A 17,254-nucleotide genomic window follows, 5' to 3' on the forward strand; every position below is an offset into this window, starting at 1 on the left:
CACATAATAGTTTACTTATTGGGTAAACTAGTTCAAATATGCATTGCCCTAATCATTCTTTGGGTAGTGAGATCTTCTCCAATGGGAAATGGGAGGTGCCTTGGGAATAGTAGCTTTGTGGGAATGGTGGGTACTAGTACTCGCTAGCCAATCAGAGCGATGTCCTGGGGATGTGATCGGTCCGTTTCCTGATCTCCAAAGGCTGGGTGGATGTCACCCGTAACACCAGCGCCCTTTCGGTTAAACCTGAGGGCGGGAATGGAAACTGGTCCTCACTGTCCCCTGGTGTCTTCCAGACCAGCTTTTTCCCACCAACCCTTCCTGGCTGGTGAGGGTGTGGTGTGGACGGGGACTGACATCATTTAGGTCACCTGTCTTTGAATGAAGGATCTCCACTGCTCCCAGTCCAGCATGTTCTCTAACATGTTCTGTATAATGAAGGAGGGGATGGAGCTCAAAGAAATGGCGGAAAATTGGCGACCACAGCAAGGACTTGTGAGGCATCCCAGCATGCCGAGCTGGAGATTGGAAACTGAGCTGTTGTAATTACAGGCTGTGGAATAGATGTGGTACCCATTAACCAGAATTGTTGAATCAACAGAAATTGCTCAAGGTTTCTCTGCCATGGCGGTGTCCAAAGAATGTGTCGAACTCTGAGCCCTTCCATAGTTTTATTGTGTTCCAATACCTACAGCAATGATCTGGAGAATTTCTCGTCTGCTTGCGTAAATGCATTTTTGTGCTTCTCTCGTCTTTTTTTCTTTTTCTTTGAGAACTTTGGCTAAAAAGCTAGAGCCTAGCCTAGTGTCTGTCTACCACATTTTCATACAAAAGGTAACTTCATTAATTATTCATTCGGAGTCCAAATGACACTGGATGATTAATCTGTTAAATGGAATTCCGACCCTCATTTCATCGTTTATTAGTGTGTAGAAACACAGCTAGTGTTTATTGAGAAAGCAATTGAGGTCACTGAGAATCCCTTACTGAGGTTGAATGGGAATTGTATGCAATTAGAGTGTAGGACAAGAGTTTTTACAGAGGTCAAGATTCACTCAGATTTCTACTGAGCTGAAACCAGATCCTGTTGAAATTGAAAATATTGGCTCTTTGCAACCATATGATTTAGACACTATTTAGACAATGCTTCTGTATTTGATTTCTGGATGCCTAGTATACTTTGATTCCAAGTAATACAAGTAAAACTCCCTAAGCTCTTAGGCATTTGAAGCATCTGTGTAACAGTTAATTTTTTTTACAGTAAACAAATGTTTTACTCTGAATGTTTTAGTGTTGCTTTTAATGCATTAATACCTTCATCTACTAGCTATTTCACAACAGCGGCACATAGCGTCGTTCATGGTCCCCCGCTTCTTTTTCTCTGTATTCTTCTCTCCATCTCTCCCTCCATGTATGTTATATAACATTATTATAACAGGCTATGTAGGTGTCCAGTGTAGTCCTCACAGTCAGAGCCTGGGTTGTGGTGAGTCCTTCTCAGTTAGAGCCAGGGGTGATTTAAACAATCCAGTGCTCTGAGTGCTCCTCGAGAACCCTAATTAAAAAAGAATCATGACAACGGTGGGATTATCCCTGCTGCCAGGTCCTTCTGGATCATTAGTTTGGAGAGGGGGAGAGAGCGAGAGGAGGAGCGGTTTGGAAGAGCTCCGCATTTAATAAAGTTCTGTGTGACTCCTTCGGGGCTACCAACTTCCATATGTTCTGAGTGAGCCCCAAGTGGTTCTTTATCGGGAATGAAGGACTGGGAGAGAAGAGAGGAAGGGGGAAAGGAGGGGTGTGGGGTAGGCCTACCATTGCAAGAATCACACTGAAAGTTGGTGTTCTGACAGATTTTTGGTATCGGACAGGGAAAAATACACATGTTAGCAATTTGGTTAGAAGTGAGTAAAAATTCCTTAATCTCACATAGCATCACGCCCCAGTAGAATATGGTCCATGTAAAATAGTTTGATATTTTGAGGAGATATGTGTTTTATGGGTAGAGGGGGGAGAGAAGAGGAAGTTGGTGTGATTGCCCCCCCCCAACTCACTCCAATTGCTCTATAAATTCATCCTTTTGAATAATATTTTCTTGATGATGCTTGTGTTTAATTGTGTGAGGACCACTCTCAAACAGCAGTTCACATGGTATTTGTTTATTTTAGAACAAATGCAAACAATAATACAGGTCAACAATAATCTAGATATTTATAAAAAAATGTCTGACTTTAGATTAGTGTGTGGGGGTGTTGTGTAAGTAAGCACCATAGCCAGGCTGTAGTGCAGGTCCCTTTTTCAGGGTGATGGATAAGTGGATTTATTGTGACGGCGGTGTCAGTGGATTCCCAGATTTATGGCGGCTCAGACGTGACTCACGCACAGCTCTCAATGGCTTTGGTTATGAGTGTGGGAGAAAGGAAGCCCCACTCAATCAAATGCCAGTCCATAAATAAAATGGGCCGTGGCAGGCAGGGCAGCACCGTTCTAATGGCAACAGCAGCCCGCTGTTAGGTACACATACACCCTCCAAAACGCCGCCTGGAAAAGTCAGAGGAGCAGGCGTAATACTTTCTGATTCAGATTGATGAGAATCTAATCCACTTTAAGGTCACTTCAACATCAAAATGAAAGAAAAGGCAAATGGAGGCTGATGTAAGTTAGCATGGCTTCAGAAGCTCATTCTGAATGCGCTGGCCGTTGGGTTTGGGGTAAGGCCCTGTTTTCCCCAATTAGACGGGGATGACTCACCACTTTATCTCAGACGCTAAGCTCACACACGCCGACTCTCAAACATTGACTCGTGATTTGTGTTCTTCTTTCCACAGATATAGCCTAGCTAACCATTACCTCTTATGAGATGCTGGCACATCAATTTAAAGTTGCCCCATAACAATATCAATAATAGTAGGGACATCAGCATTTTAAGTAGCGAGGCTTCTCACCGCTGTGGAAGAACTGTAACAGAAAAGTGCTCAGTAAGGCTGGTTCATGCAGTCAATATCTCTCCTAAATTAAGATATCTCTTAACTGAAATGATTTGGTACTGAACATCACCACTTCACATCAACGCTGTTGGCTGATGATTCCGTAGAGAAAATGTCAAATCCTGATTCCCACCACTCCAGTCCTCCACTCCCCATAGACTTGGCGTTCTGTGAGCTGATGGTACCTATCCCCAATGGGCTCGGCCAGGAGCAGAGAGGGGGGTAGCTTTGACCAACATCCCGTACCCCTTTTATTTGTGTGAGCTCTGAGGAGACCCCCTCTCCTCGGTCAAGCACTTGAGGAGCTAAGACCTCACTAATCCTCTGTTGATGCCGATCTCCACAGGCGGCGAGGAAGAGGAAGATCTCGATTCTGAAGGCCCAGGGGAAGAGTGCCGAGGCCATCCGCGAGCTCAACGAGTATCTGGAGCAGTGAGTAGTGTTTTACAAGGGGATTTGGACGATCTCCTCACACCTCCCCTGGCCTTTTTAATTAAAAGGGGGTTTGCATTCGATTTGATCCGGGCTGGGCCACAACCTGTCCATGAGACCCCCTCAACTCTACTCCATCTTGGGAGCTCTGCCTGTCTGCCCTGTCCGTCTATGTTAGCCTAGTCATATAATGCCACGATTTTGATTGATTTGAAACGTGGAGATTTCAGCTATTGTACTATATATTGGAGAGGTTATTGTTGATGATCCTCTTGCTAATAAGGGTTCTAAAAAGCATGGTGTGATGGTGCTGAACTGCATCCTCAACGGGAGACCCCTAATTTCTCACTGTTTTACAGGTTCGTCGGGGACCAGGAAGCGTGGCACGAGCTGTCGGAACTCTACATCAACGAGCACGAGTAATCATCGCATTTCTTAAACACATTAGTTTACCTCATTATCTACATCACTTGTGACGTTTTGACTGACTTATTATTCCAGCGGTGAGAAAAACCTGTGACCCTTCCAGGTTTGAGTGTGTGGGTCATTCTCGCTCTAGTGCTTTGCCAGCACTCCCTGGTGTCAAGACCTGGAGGCAGCACCTTATCATATCTGTCAGCTTCTAACAGACTCAGGGGGCGAGACGGACTAGGGAGTGTCTGTAAGCAGTAACTCCTCTCCTCTCTCCCAGTCTCGGTGGCTGAACTGACGGCTTGATCCCAGAGGGGATGTATTAGGATGGGCACAATGGAGAGGGGCGTTGAAATGCCTAACTCAGCCAGGGGTCCGCATTGAGCCCCTGTCTAAGTTTGTCACATGGAGAGGAGGGTAATAGGATTTTGACCCTAAGCCCCCCTCTCATACATATGGGGGTAAGACAACCCCCTACTGATATCTCTGTTGCCAGGGGTAATTGTCAGCCTCCCAAGACAAGAGCATTGTAAGAAATGTTTTTGTTTGGTTTTGTCACTTTTTATCCCTCCTTAATTGTCTTGGGGGCTTAGGAGTCAGGGAAGCAGACGTCTTTCACTGAGGTGTGTTTGTAAGTGCTCTGGTGTGTGGGTGGGTGTGTGTGTGAGCAGCACACCGGCTCTGCGGTCACCCTGGCAAGAGGGCAGTGTCTGCAGGAATGTTTAGCGTAGTGAGAGGGCTGCTTATTGGATATTTCATGTTTTTGTCCCGAGGGGCTTTATTGCTGTAGTAGAGGAAATCCAGGGGTGAGCGGATTATCTCCCAGCTTAGCCAAACTTTTGTAATATCACCCCATTCACTCCCCGAGCCCCTTATCTACAGGCGTGTCAATTTCTTTTCTCTCTTTTCTTTATTTTGGGTTACAAACTCCCTTTTTTCCCCTCCCCTCTTCCGGACAGCATGGCATTATCGCCTCTATTTTCCACAGAGCGAGAGGGAGGGAGAGTGGCTGCAGAGAGATTCCCAGGAGAAGTTGGTGGCACTTTGTTTCCAGAGCCAGAAAAAACAGAGGCTGGTGGAGAAGAGAGGAAGAGAAATGAACTGCTCCGCCCTCACTGTGTAGCGCCCCGCGAGCTAAAAATATACAAATCACTCGCGGCCTGCCATTGTTACATGTCTACCGGTATCAGTGTTCAAACATTATGACAGTAATTAATAGCCTAACTCAGTGGAAACGTATTCAAAAAATATTTGTAAAAATCCTCATATCGCTGAGTGATATTCGGACGTTATTGAGATCGCTCCTTTTTGTTATTGTTGCGTTGAACCGTTGAGATGCTTCAACTCATTGGGAATCATCTGAGCTTGTAGTGCTGTTGAATTAGGCTTTATTTAACTGCTGTCTATCGGTTCAGATTGGCCTGGTCATCCGATGGAGCATGATGACTTTCTGTGGTCAGTTTGCACAGTCTAATGGAGGAATCTTGATCCGTTTGCCCAGTCTAGTTGGGAAAAAGCTTTGGGGTGGAACTCCGTCAAACTGTGGTATTACAATTGGTAGCACCAAAAACCAACCATTGTCTGGTTTGGTGTTCAAAGAAAACAAAGCAAATGTGTGAGTCATACTAACAGTGCTACCACCACGAGGTAGCAGCGTGGTCTCTGAACCCAGGTTTAGGGAGTTGAAGCTGAGTGGTGGTGATGATGGTTGGAGATTGGAGGGTGCGGTACTGCAGTCAGCCAGGCCTCTGCCTGGTGATGGAGGCTGCCTCTCCTCTCCGCTGCAGGCCCGGGGCCACTGCAGGAGGACATCTGAAAGTCTTTATGGGGAGGAAGTGGTAATTGTAAGCAGCCCCCCAACCTTCCGAATACCCCGATCTCTCTTCTCTCTCCCCCATTCTCATATGAACTCGCCCCTCGCTCTCCCCCACCACTCTAATGCTGCTGCTCTCTGTCTTTGAAGTCCTTTAAACAGACTCTAAATGGGCCGATCGTCTCTTCATGTCGTGCAAGGCAGCATTTGGTCCTGTCTGTTCCCGCCAAAACACCCAGCTTGCGTCAGAGCGTTTTTTTCTCACCCTTTCTCCCTCTGTGGCAGTGAAATGGCTACAGATTAGCATCCTTATCTTGTGTCATTTATGATCCCCCAACCACCACAAGCACCATTTTTGTTTTTTCTGCACATTTCCAAGAGCTGATACAGCATATGCTGGAACACGTACAGTCTCTCTACACTAGAATTGAATGCTGGGTTTTGTGTTTTGTCCAATTTAGTTTAATAGCCCTGTTTTAGTGTTCTGAGTTCATGTAGTTTTTCAAGGCGTGGGAATTGGGTGTGTGTGTGTGGACTGTGTAATTCTGACTGTGTGTGCTGGAGAGATAAACTTGCCTTCCCTTGGACGGGTCCCCTGAAGGGGAAACTGTGTTAGATGTGGAATGGCTGCAGATTAGCGTGAGGTCAACAGCTCAGCAGTCTGCTGAGAAGTGATCTCATCTGAAGTAGGGCACAGTGTGCCAGTTCCTACTGTAAAGCTGACCTCAGGAAGGTATTTAACTACACATTACCAGAGTGAAAAACACATCGCCAGACAGACAGATTGATCCTGTGTGTCTGGAGACCCCCGCTCCTCTCCTTTTCAATGTTCCACTTTCCAAAACTGAAGCGTTTCGCCAATATAGACATAACCACATAGGCCACCAGATCCCCTTAGTCTGCAAATAAACTTAGTTTGTTGGATGCATCTTCCTAGATCCAAACTTGCCAAAATGTACAGTAAACCAATCGGCAATAGAACTTTCTGCAGAACAAATGTACAATCTCGGATTGGAATGGGTAGACTACGTCACAGATGAAATGGAGCAAATTTCCTCCCTTACTATTTTAAAGCTGGAAGATGAAATGTCCATCGCTCTTAGTCATCGTTCTATTCATTGTTCCCTTGTTTCCACAGCTATGGAAAAGCAGCTTTCTGTCTGGAGGAGCTGATGATGATCAACCCTCACAATCACTTGTACTGTGAGCAGTACGCTGAGGTAGGTATGACTTCTGCATGTCCATCATCATCATAACTATGGAATAATGTTCCCCCCCAGCCCTCTACGTGAATGCTCTCTCTCACATGGAGGAGCCGGCCGCTGCACTTAACGTCAGTGGGAATACACGCTCATGAATGTCGAAATGTTTACACGGCATGTCATGTCGTGCTTATTCAGATGCCATGTAGGCATTGCGTAAGCCCCCCCCCCCCCGGTCGACACGCCTCATGCCCATATTTTAATGCCTTGTCTCACAGGTGAAGTACACCCAGGGGGGGCTGGAAAACCTGGAGCTGTCCAGAAAGTATTTTGCCCAGGCTCTGAAGCTGAACAACAGGAACATGAGGGCCTTGTTCGGTCTGTATATGGTGAGTTCGCACATCTAACCGTCGCATGATGAGAGGAGCGAGGGAGGGGGTGAAAGAGCAACAACTCATCCCTTTTTCTCCTGTGGTTTGTCAAAATGTGCAGGCCTGCTACTGCCTTTGTGTAGCGACCACAGAGCCCAGCTTTCAGATCGGTCAGGTCAATGCTGACTCAGTGGGTAAACCCCCCAGCTTGGAAAAGTCTGCCCCTTCAAGTGCTCTATTTTGGTAATATTACCCCTCTAGGCTTTCGTACGGGACCTTTTTCATGTTGAGGACCAAAATGACTAAAGAGCAGTGGCAGTACGAAAAGGGGTAAGAGAGGGCCACTGCCTCCCTCCCGCGTTCTGTCAGTCGCAGACAGCCCCCCAGCCCAGGTTAACGTTTTGATTTCGTCTGCACCAAATGCCCCCCTTTCATCTGCATATTTATTTAAACAGGAAGTTGTCCGTTAGCACCAATGCATCATATGTAAGTGAGTCCTGACATAAGAACACAAACGGAGAGTGCAGGAATAAGGGCGGGTGGATGGCCAGAGCAGAGAGGAGCAGCGACACAGGCCTTCCAGTGTTTTCTCTCTATTGCAACAGGGGTTCAAGCAGGTAAAACATCTCATACCCGGAAAGGGGCACAACCACTGGATCCGTTCATGGTCTTTGACGAGATATCTTCACTTTTATAGACTAACCTTTATGTTTCTAAAAGTAGTCCATGGGGTTGAAATTAGCTAATGTTATTTAAACAAATTCAAACCGTCAATGACCGTCTCTCCTGGCCCGTAGACTACTTTCAGGGTAAATGGAAAAAGAGGTACGTCTAAGGTCTTCAAGGTGCTAGCTAGCTGAAGAACATGCATAAAAAGCAGCATCAGTTCAAGAATTTCAGATCCCTTAACCTCCAAAGTTATTGTTGTTCACCTACGGGGGAGAATTCCGACCCCGAGTTAAGCGCACGTAAACGGAACGTAATTATTTTTGTATAAACTTTTCTCTCGACACATTGATAAGAGCGATTGATAAGCGTTAGGTAAATGAGTAAGCCATTTGGATAAGGGGATTGTAAATATAAATGACAAATGTTCTAGATCTATTTCACCATGCCACTGTCAGTTATACCCACATACATTTATGACGGTCACTTTAGTGTTCCTCTCCTTACATTTTGCATCATTCCATTACATAGTCAGTTCCTCGGTGAAGTTGGTGTGGTTGTTCCTGAGGATCTCTAGCAATAGTGGATCATATCGGGCTAACGTATTACAAGTTGTGCAATCATTTGGGACATGTAGCCTATTGGAACCATTATGAACTGTGGACCATACATACAGTACATGTAGCATGTTAAACCTGGAGACTGGCACACTTCACGACAACTGGACTGTTCTCATCACAGTTCCATGATTTAGTGTGGATTATTAGGGATGGCTTATTGACTATTGTTCAGGCACTATTGTACACTTTTCTCACCTTCCAATATTTTATGGATTGAACAATTTAAATATGTCAGCTTTTAGGATGAATCGAACCACTGTATTTTTGATTCACCAATATAGTTTGTGCGTATAGGCTCTCCAAACCTGTTTTTTTAATTTATTTTTATTATTCATAAATACTTTCCTAACCGTAAATAATACAGAAGATCAGAATATTTTTTACATCTAGCAATTGGTGTTCAAAATGAGACAAATAGGCGTGTATTTAGTTCTACAAGGCTTTCTTTCATTGATCCCTAATATTCTGAATAGTTCTTTCCATATATTTTATTGAGTCTGTTGAGAAAATTCTAATTAAAGGTACACCAAATTAAAAAGGATGGCTTTAGAGAAATGTACTGAAAACCCTATTGAATGAAAACTCCATGAGAAAATCTGTTGGCCAGCAAGTGGGAGGGCATTTTCAGTGGTTTGAATTAAATGTATTCAGCGTGCGCAAGGGAACCATGCCTGCAAGGCCCGTTATCCACCTGCATAAGGTAAGTCTGAATATCAACTACTGAGAAGTGGGTAGGAAAGGCGTTCATAGTTACATAGAGGACTTTATGTTCCTGTCAAATCATCCACTGCCACTTGTATTTTGGCCTAACACTGGTTTCAGGTTTAAATTTGATCGTAAAAAAGTTAGTGTCCACGAGGTCCAAAGTTGAAATCCTTGACAAGTGCAAGTTACTTCCTGACATGGGATTGTGCCAAGGCAATGACTTTCTGACCATTTCATCTGATTCTGGGTGACAGTGAAGCTTCATGAACACCACCGTAGGGCAGCTCCTCACCCAAGAGCTATTTGATTGATTCAGTTTCGTCGTTCAGAGCACCTGGTACAGCTGAGTCGTTGGTAGCCGTGATCACTGTGAGGTTCAATCAATCAATCAATCAATCAAATGTATTTATAAAGCCGTTTTTACATCAGTCGAAGTCACAAAGTGCTGTACAGAAACCCAGCATAAAACCCCAAACAGCAAGCAATGTAGGAGCACTAACGTTAGTCAGTGCTGTGTCACCGCACTAGCGGGGATCCTCATGGAGGACGACATAATTCTGGGGTAGAGCTGACATCATGAGCTGGAGCTTATGAAGGACAAATCCAGAAGCAAAATCGTTTAAAAAATAAATAAATAGGGGGGGCAAAGTTGATTGGGGTGTAGTTAAAGTTTCAGCATGTCCATAGGGATGCCTTTGAAGTGCTGCCTGTTTAAGCCTAGTGGGGTTTGCACTTCGGAGACGATGGCAGTAGCATGGGAAAGACATGGGTTTTGTGGTTCTGAGGGGAGCTGGGGCGGGCAGAGAGCATGATTCACATCGCGCTTCGCTCGCCACAGCACCGCGGGTTCTGAAGACATGCCGGGCCCTGTCATCACCGGCTATCTATGGTGTTGGAGAAATTAGGGCCCATTAAGTGACACTGCACTCAGGGAGCTGGGGCATTAAATAAAGCACTCACTTTTTCCTCTCCCGTAAAAGTTTTCTTCGTGTCGTCGGGCCAATTTTTTTCTCGTCATGCCCACGGTGGAGTTGGTTGCACATTCATCTCATTTATGCTTTTATTGCTGTTTTGATATGACGACACCTTTCTTTCCTCTCCTCTTTCCTCTCTCCCTTGCTTTCCACTCCCTTCTTCTTCCCCTGTGTAGTCGGCAAGCCACATTGCTGCCTGCCCCAAAGTGAACGCCACGGTGAAAAAGGCAAATGTTAAGTATGCTGCTTGGGCCACCAATCAAATCAACCGAGCCTACCAGGTGAGTCACGCCAGGGGTCTACTTTTAATTATGAAAGCTACTCTATTTACATTTGAGTCATTTAGCAGATGCTCTTATTCAGAGCGATTTACAGTAGAGTGCATACATTTTCCTACTTTCTTTCGTGCTGGTCCCCCATGGTAATCGAACCCACAACCCTGGTGTTGCAAGCACCATGCTGTTGCGACTGAGCCACATGGGACCTTTTCCCACTTGCCTTTTCCACTTAACTGTTCCAATACTGTTCCTATACAACAAGGGTAGTCAGCCCTGGTTTAACAACCGGTTGAAACTGAGTGAAAAACATGGTTGTTGTGCCGTTGTTTCAAAGCCAAACACAACGAAATGGACAGCGCTTCTAAGGTGATGATTAATTCAAAGCATTAAGAGGTTGTGTGTAGAACACCCATACATATATTACAGCTTATGCATAAACATTTGCCGATGTATGAGCCCAAGCCCGAAAAGAACCCTGAATTAAAATAAAGATTGTGCCGTTATACAATACATAGCCTACCGCATATTATGCAAGGCAAAATGAAAAAGCATAGGATTTAATGTCTTTTGTACATAATTTTTCTTGCCGATATTCCCAAATTAAACAAATTCTAGTAATCACCTTTGAGTGTGGACTGTATTATTATGCATACTGGATGGACTGGTTACCTTTTTTAAATATTTTTTTTAAGGGGTGCTGTGCTCCAAACGTTCTATCCATGAGTCTGAGAGAGAATGTATAGGCCTAGGTGATGCTGTTGGTTCATTGATTGTACAGGGCGGCTTACAGAGTTGGCCTACAATTATAGTGAATTTGTATTTGATTTTGAATAGCCTAGTAATAGGGATTAAAAAAAAAAAAAAATCATTATCAATAGGCTGGTACATTACCTTTAGCTACAGAATATCCCACCACTGCATTTCCATTTCCTCCTATCTCCTTCATTCCTTTCTCGAGTGAGCAGAGATGGGAGCTGTCAACAGTTTAATTAAATATGTTTTGTTGTGAAAACATGTTACTATCGATGTTCCCGAACAGATTTCACTTGGTTTCCCAAATGAAACACTTGGTAGTTGCAGGAACAACGGGTTGGAGAGCCCATGGCATACAGGGTTTGGGCGGAGTATTACCAGCGACAGGCTGTGTGCTCCTCAAACAGTGATGCGTGAAGTGAAATATGTTCTTATAAGTCCAGACATTTCTATCTGCAATCCTGTGTGAAAGCAGAGTTTTGATGGTTGTCACTGAAATGAGGAGGATCCCCATCTGCTACTATATTTAGGCCTTTTTCTCAGCTGCTCCACTATTAAACTGGAGTAGCCTACCCGGCAGGATTTAACTGCGGGAAAGCGGCCTCCATTCGCCATCCAATTGCATCCCCCCCTTTGCCTCTACCCATTTGATAATTGGCCATTCTAAGTCAAAACCAATTTGACATATTAGTAAAGACAAGATTAAATTGAGAGTAGTAGTGATCAGTGAAATATGATCGCTTGATGAGAGAACAGGGTGTACAGCCTGAGGCAAGGAACAGAGCGCAAGCTTTGTTAGCACATTTTTCAAATAGTCAATAGCCTATTGTTGCATCATGCAGCCCATATATGTTTTTAATTTCTAAGACATTCTAAGGTTTGAATCATTCACAACTAAATTTGCCAAGTAACTCTAAATCTAGAGTATAGGACCTGTTTTAAAATGATCACTTTTATGCCCAACATAGCCACTTCATATGCGTACTGTCCTTTCAATTATAGTTCAATTATATTATACTTACAATAAAATCAGAACATCATACAGCCAGATAACATACTCCTATTGGGTTCTTCTGAAATACATTTTCTTCATATCATAATGTTTTTTTTAGACCTGGCAACAAATAAATAATGGATATATTGTGTTAGTGTATATTAAATGTATTTTTTTTAATGTTTTTTTGTAGATGTTCCGAAGGCAATAACCAGCTGCCAAAATGTAATGACCACCATAGCCCTAGTGGTGCATGACTGTTTGGGACAAAATCCTGCAGTGGCACTTCAGGACCAGGTTTACCTACCCCTGCAATGCAAGAACCTAATTCCTTGCATACTCTTGAGTTCTTACTGTATCCTCCCCCTGGTCTATGCGAACCACCCTACTTACCCTCTGAGGCCACGGCTGTACTGAGAATGGTTTTGACCAGCAGGGGGGGTTCCAGACTGTCCACCTAAAGGTCCTAGTCCCAGGGCTTCAATTGAGTGTCTTACTGTTTGGGTAGATTTCAGCTAATGTGTTGACTTAAGACCACCAGGCCCTCTCTGATTTTTTTTTTTTACTGTGCCTTTACGTGTGCTGCTGCGCTATCAATCCCCCCCACAGTTGAATCATGTAATATTTGAGTGGAACAAAGATGACTTGTGGTGGCACGGGGAGGTATGATGGGTCTACCTTTCTGAGCAAAGGAGCGGGAAAGAGCGAGGGGGATACGTGGGGAAAGAGCAGGAAAAAGTGAAAAGCTGCTCAGATGGCATCACTAAACCGGTTTACGCTGTTGCCATGGCACCTTGAGCATAAATGTGTATTTAATATAACTCTTTGCTGCCATAAGGGGTGATATGCATTGCTTATTTAGGCATTGACAGTTAAACATGCAATAAGCAGTTCCTTGCTCTGCATGTGCGGGCTCTATCGGGAGAGTGCAACCACGCTGAGCCACTAAAGCCCACGTCTTGACACACTCAGCGCTGTCTTTCCCTCCTGGAGTGCTGGGAGGGTTTCCACCACAGAGGCACGGAATGGTTCTGTTAGTAGTAGTAGTAGTAATAGGGGTGTTGAGTATCTAAGGCTTTGGGTGTTGATTAATCAAGAACACTTAACTGTGTTAGTCAATCAATCAGGCACACTTTACAATGTTAAGCTCAACAACGTGGCTGTGGAAAGTGTATTAACATTTTAAGTATTTCTATTTGGTGTTTGAGTAAATGCACAAGGGAAAATATCATGTGTGTTTTTGGTCTCCACTCTGCCAGAGCCACACCCTTATCCAGGGAACAGGAAGAGGCTCCCGGCGGGCCCGGACAGCAACCTGTTGGGCTGTGTTTGTTTTAAGTTGCCTGGTAATGGCAGGGGCAGCAGAGCAGCGGGACCCCACCCTGCGTGTGAGAGGAAAAATGACAGGGCGCAAGGTTGACTTGACTCTTAACTCTGACTTTTTTTTCTCCTCCTTTTTAAATGGGTGCTGGGCTATTTGAAAGGGAGCCGCTGTGGAACATTGTGGGCCTCCGCAGGGTTGGCCTGGCTGCTGTGTGCTTGTGCTGACTGATTGATGGGGGCTTTAAAGGGCTACTCGTGTCAGTCGTCCCGCTTTTATGACCCGCTGTACCTGGTGATTGTCATACCTCAGTGCGAGAAAAGGCGACAGGTGAGTGGTGTTGTGGGAGCAGACGTCACAATGGGGTCAAAGCGACTGCGGCAAGGCCGTTAAAAATGTTATTACTGAAAACTGAAAGCAAGGGCCCGGCTTTGACATGTTAATGACCCAGAGAGAAGTCCTGATAGCGTCATATTGACTCAAAACAAATAAACGTTTTAAATTACTCTGTCGTTATTAGAATCTTAATATCGCAAACAGAATTTGTGTTATAAGCAGTTTTAAGAGGACATGTCATTTTTTCCACCCTGCACATCATTCACCGCCAGTCATTCACTGGCAATCAGCGTGCACAGCTGATGGCCCATCGAAACTACACCTAAACTATACTGAACAAAAATATAAACGCAATGTAAAATGTTGGTTTCATAAGCTGAAATAAAAGATCCCTGAAAGCTTATTTCTCTCAAATTTTGTGCACAAATTTGTTTACATCCCTGTTAATGAGCATTTCTCCTTTACCAAGATAATCCATCCACCTGACAGATGTTGCATATCAAGAAGCTGATTAAACCGTACAATCATTACACAAGTGCACCTTGTGCTGGGGAGAATAAAAGGCCACCTCTAAAATGTGCAGTTGTCTCACACAACACGTTGCCACAAGATGTCATAAGTTTTGAGGGAGTGTGTAGTTGTCAATGCTGACTGCAGGAATGTTCACTAGAGCTGTTGCCAGAGAATTGAATGTTATTTTCTCTACCATAAGCCGTCTCCAACATCGTTTAAGAGAATTAGGCAGTACGTCCAACCGGCCTCACAATTGCAGACCACTTGTAACCATGCCAGCCCATGACCTCCACATCTGGCTTCTTCACCTGCAGGATTGTCTAAGACCACCCACCCATACAGCTGATGAAAATGAGTATTTCTGTCTGTAATAAAGCCCTTTTGTGGGGAAAAACTTCTGATTGGCTGGGCCTTGCTCCCAAGTGGGTGGGCCTATGCCCTCCCAAGCCCACCCATGGCTGCGCCCCTGTCCAGTCATGTGAAATCCATAGATTAGGGCCTAATGAATTTATTTCAATCGACTTATTTCCTTATATGAACTGTAAAATCATTGAAATTGTTGCATGTTGCGGTTTTTATTTTTTTCAGTATATAGTTAAACTAATTTCACACACTTAATATTAAATTGACAAAAGTCTGATGTGAGAATAGTATCAGTTGTTAAATTGTATATGAAGATTCTGATGAACAGTGCACCTTGGAATTGACACAGAGGCAGGGAAATGAAAGTGAGTGCAAGAAAGTGACTTTTGCAAATTCTCCTACAGAAACACAAGCAGGTAAGATGTTTTGATGTCTACAGTTGAAGTCGGACGTTTACATACACTTAGGTTGGAGTCATTAAAATAATTTTTTTCAACCACTCCACAAATTTCTTGTTTTAACAAACTATAGTTTTGGCAAGTCGGTTAGGACATCTACTTGACACAAGTAATTTTTCCAACAATTGTTTACAGACAGATTTATTTCACTGTATCTCAATTCCAGAAGTGTACATAGACTAAGTTGACTGCCTTTAAACAGCTTGGAAAATTCCAGAAAATTATGTCATGGCTTTACAAGCTTCTGATAGGCTTATTGTTGTCAATTGGAGGTGTACCTGTGGACGTATTTCAAGGCCTACCAAATACTAATTGAGTGTATAAACTTCTGACCCACTGGGAATGTGATGAAAGAAATAAAAGCTGAAATGAATCACTCTACTATTATTTATATTATTTCACATTCTTAAAATAAAGTGGTGATCCTAACTGACCTAAGACTGACTTTTTATGAGGATTAAATGTCAGGAATTGTGAAAAACTGAGTTTAAATGTATTTGTCTAAGGTGTATGTAAACTTCCGACTTCAACTGTACTATCAAAAATAGCAGATTATGCAGTTTCCAAATCACCTATCCTTGCCAAACAACAAAAAAATTACCCTTGAGCCAACATGAACTTCAATTAACTTTTTAGTGACGGGGCAGTATTCGGAAATTCAGATGAATGACGTGCCCAAATTAAACTGCCTGCTACTCGGGCCCAGAAGGTAGGATATGCATATTATTAGTAGATTTGGATAGAAAACACTGACGTTTCTAAAGCTGTTTGAATGATGTCTGTGAGTATCACAGAACTCATATGGCAGGCAAAAACCTGAGAGAAATCCAACCAGGAAGTGTTTTGTAGTTTTTTCAACTGATTGCCTCTCCAAACTACAGTGTCTGTGGGGTCATTTTGCACTTCCTAAGGCTTCCACTAGATGTCAAGTCTTTAGAACCTTGTTTCATGCGTCTACCGTTACTGGGCAGAGAATAAGAGCTGTCTCAAGCCTGGGACCAGTGAGTTGTTTCCTGCGCACTCACGCAGGTGTGCCGCTCCTTCTTTTTCCTCTGTAATGAATACGCTATTGTCCGGTTGGAATATTATCGAAGATTTATGTTAAAAAGACCCTAAGGATTGATTGTAAACATCGTTTGACATGTTTCTACGAACGGTAATGGAACTATTTGTCTTTTCGTCTCGGGTTTTGCGCTCACCAATTATGCCTTTGGATTAGTGATCTGAACGCGCGAACAAAACGGAGGTATTTGGACATAAATATGGAGTTTATCGAACAAAACAAACATTTCTTGTGGGAGTCCTGGGAGTGCATTCCGACGACGATCAGCAAAGGTAAGTGAAGATTTATAATACTATTTCTGAGTTTAGTTGACTCCAGAACTTGGCGGGTAACTGTATAGCTTGCTTTGATGGCTGAGCTCTGTACTCAGAATATTGAACAATGTGCTTTCGCCGTAAAGCTATTTTGAAATCTGACACAGCGGTTGCATTAACCTCTCTGGGACATGTGGGACGCTAGCATCCCACCTGCGGGACACACTGCCAACAGCCAGTTAAATAGCAGGGCAGCAAATTCAAAACAACAAAAATCTCATAATTCAAATTTGTCAAACATACAACTATTATATCCCATTTTAAAGATAATCTCGTTAATCCAACCACATTGTCCGATTTCAAAAAGGCTTTACGGCGAAAGCATAACATTAGATTATGTTAGGACAGCGCCTAAACAAGAAAAACCACACAGCCATTTTCCAAGCAAGGAGAGGCATCACAAAAACCAGAAATACAGCTAAAATTAATCACTAACCTTTGATGATCTTCATCAGATGACACTCCCAGGACTCAATGTTACACAATACATGTATGTTTTGTTCGATAAAGTTCATATTTATATCCATAAACCCCATTTTACATTAGCGCGTGATGTTCAGAAATGTTTTGCCTCCCAAAACTTCTGGTGAATGAGCACATCAATTTACAAAAATACTCATCATAAACGTTGATAAAATTTACAACAGTTATTGAAAGAATTATAGATACACTTCTCCTTAAGG

At 43.5% G+C, this 17,254-nt stretch overlaps 1 protein-coding gene across 1 annotated transcript in view; it reads left to right on the forward strand.

Annotated features, from left to right (window-relative positions):
- Positions 1-17,254, forward strand: part of LOC115177354 (ER membrane protein complex subunit 2) — a 66,325-nt gene that overhangs the window by 41,622 nt on the left and 7,449 nt on the right. Inside the window, exons 6-10 of the mRNA XM_029738052.1 lie at positions 3,331-3,416; positions 3,776-3,835; positions 6,779-6,860; positions 7,121-7,231; positions 10,355-10,459. Coding sequence (XP_029593912.1) covers positions 3,331-3,416; positions 3,776-3,835; positions 6,779-6,860; positions 7,121-7,231; positions 10,355-10,459 — 444 coding nt within the window. The remainder of the gene's footprint in view (positions 1-3,330; positions 3,417-3,775; positions 3,836-6,778; positions 6,861-7,120; positions 7,232-10,354; positions 10,460-17,254) is intronic.

Source organism: Salmo trutta, chromosome 37 (genome assembly GCF_901001165.1).
Source record: "Salmo trutta chromosome 37, fSalTru1.1, whole genome shotgun sequence".
NCBI classification, from domain to species: domain Eukaryota; kingdom Metazoa; phylum Chordata; class Actinopteri; order Salmoniformes; family Salmonidae; genus Salmo; species Salmo trutta.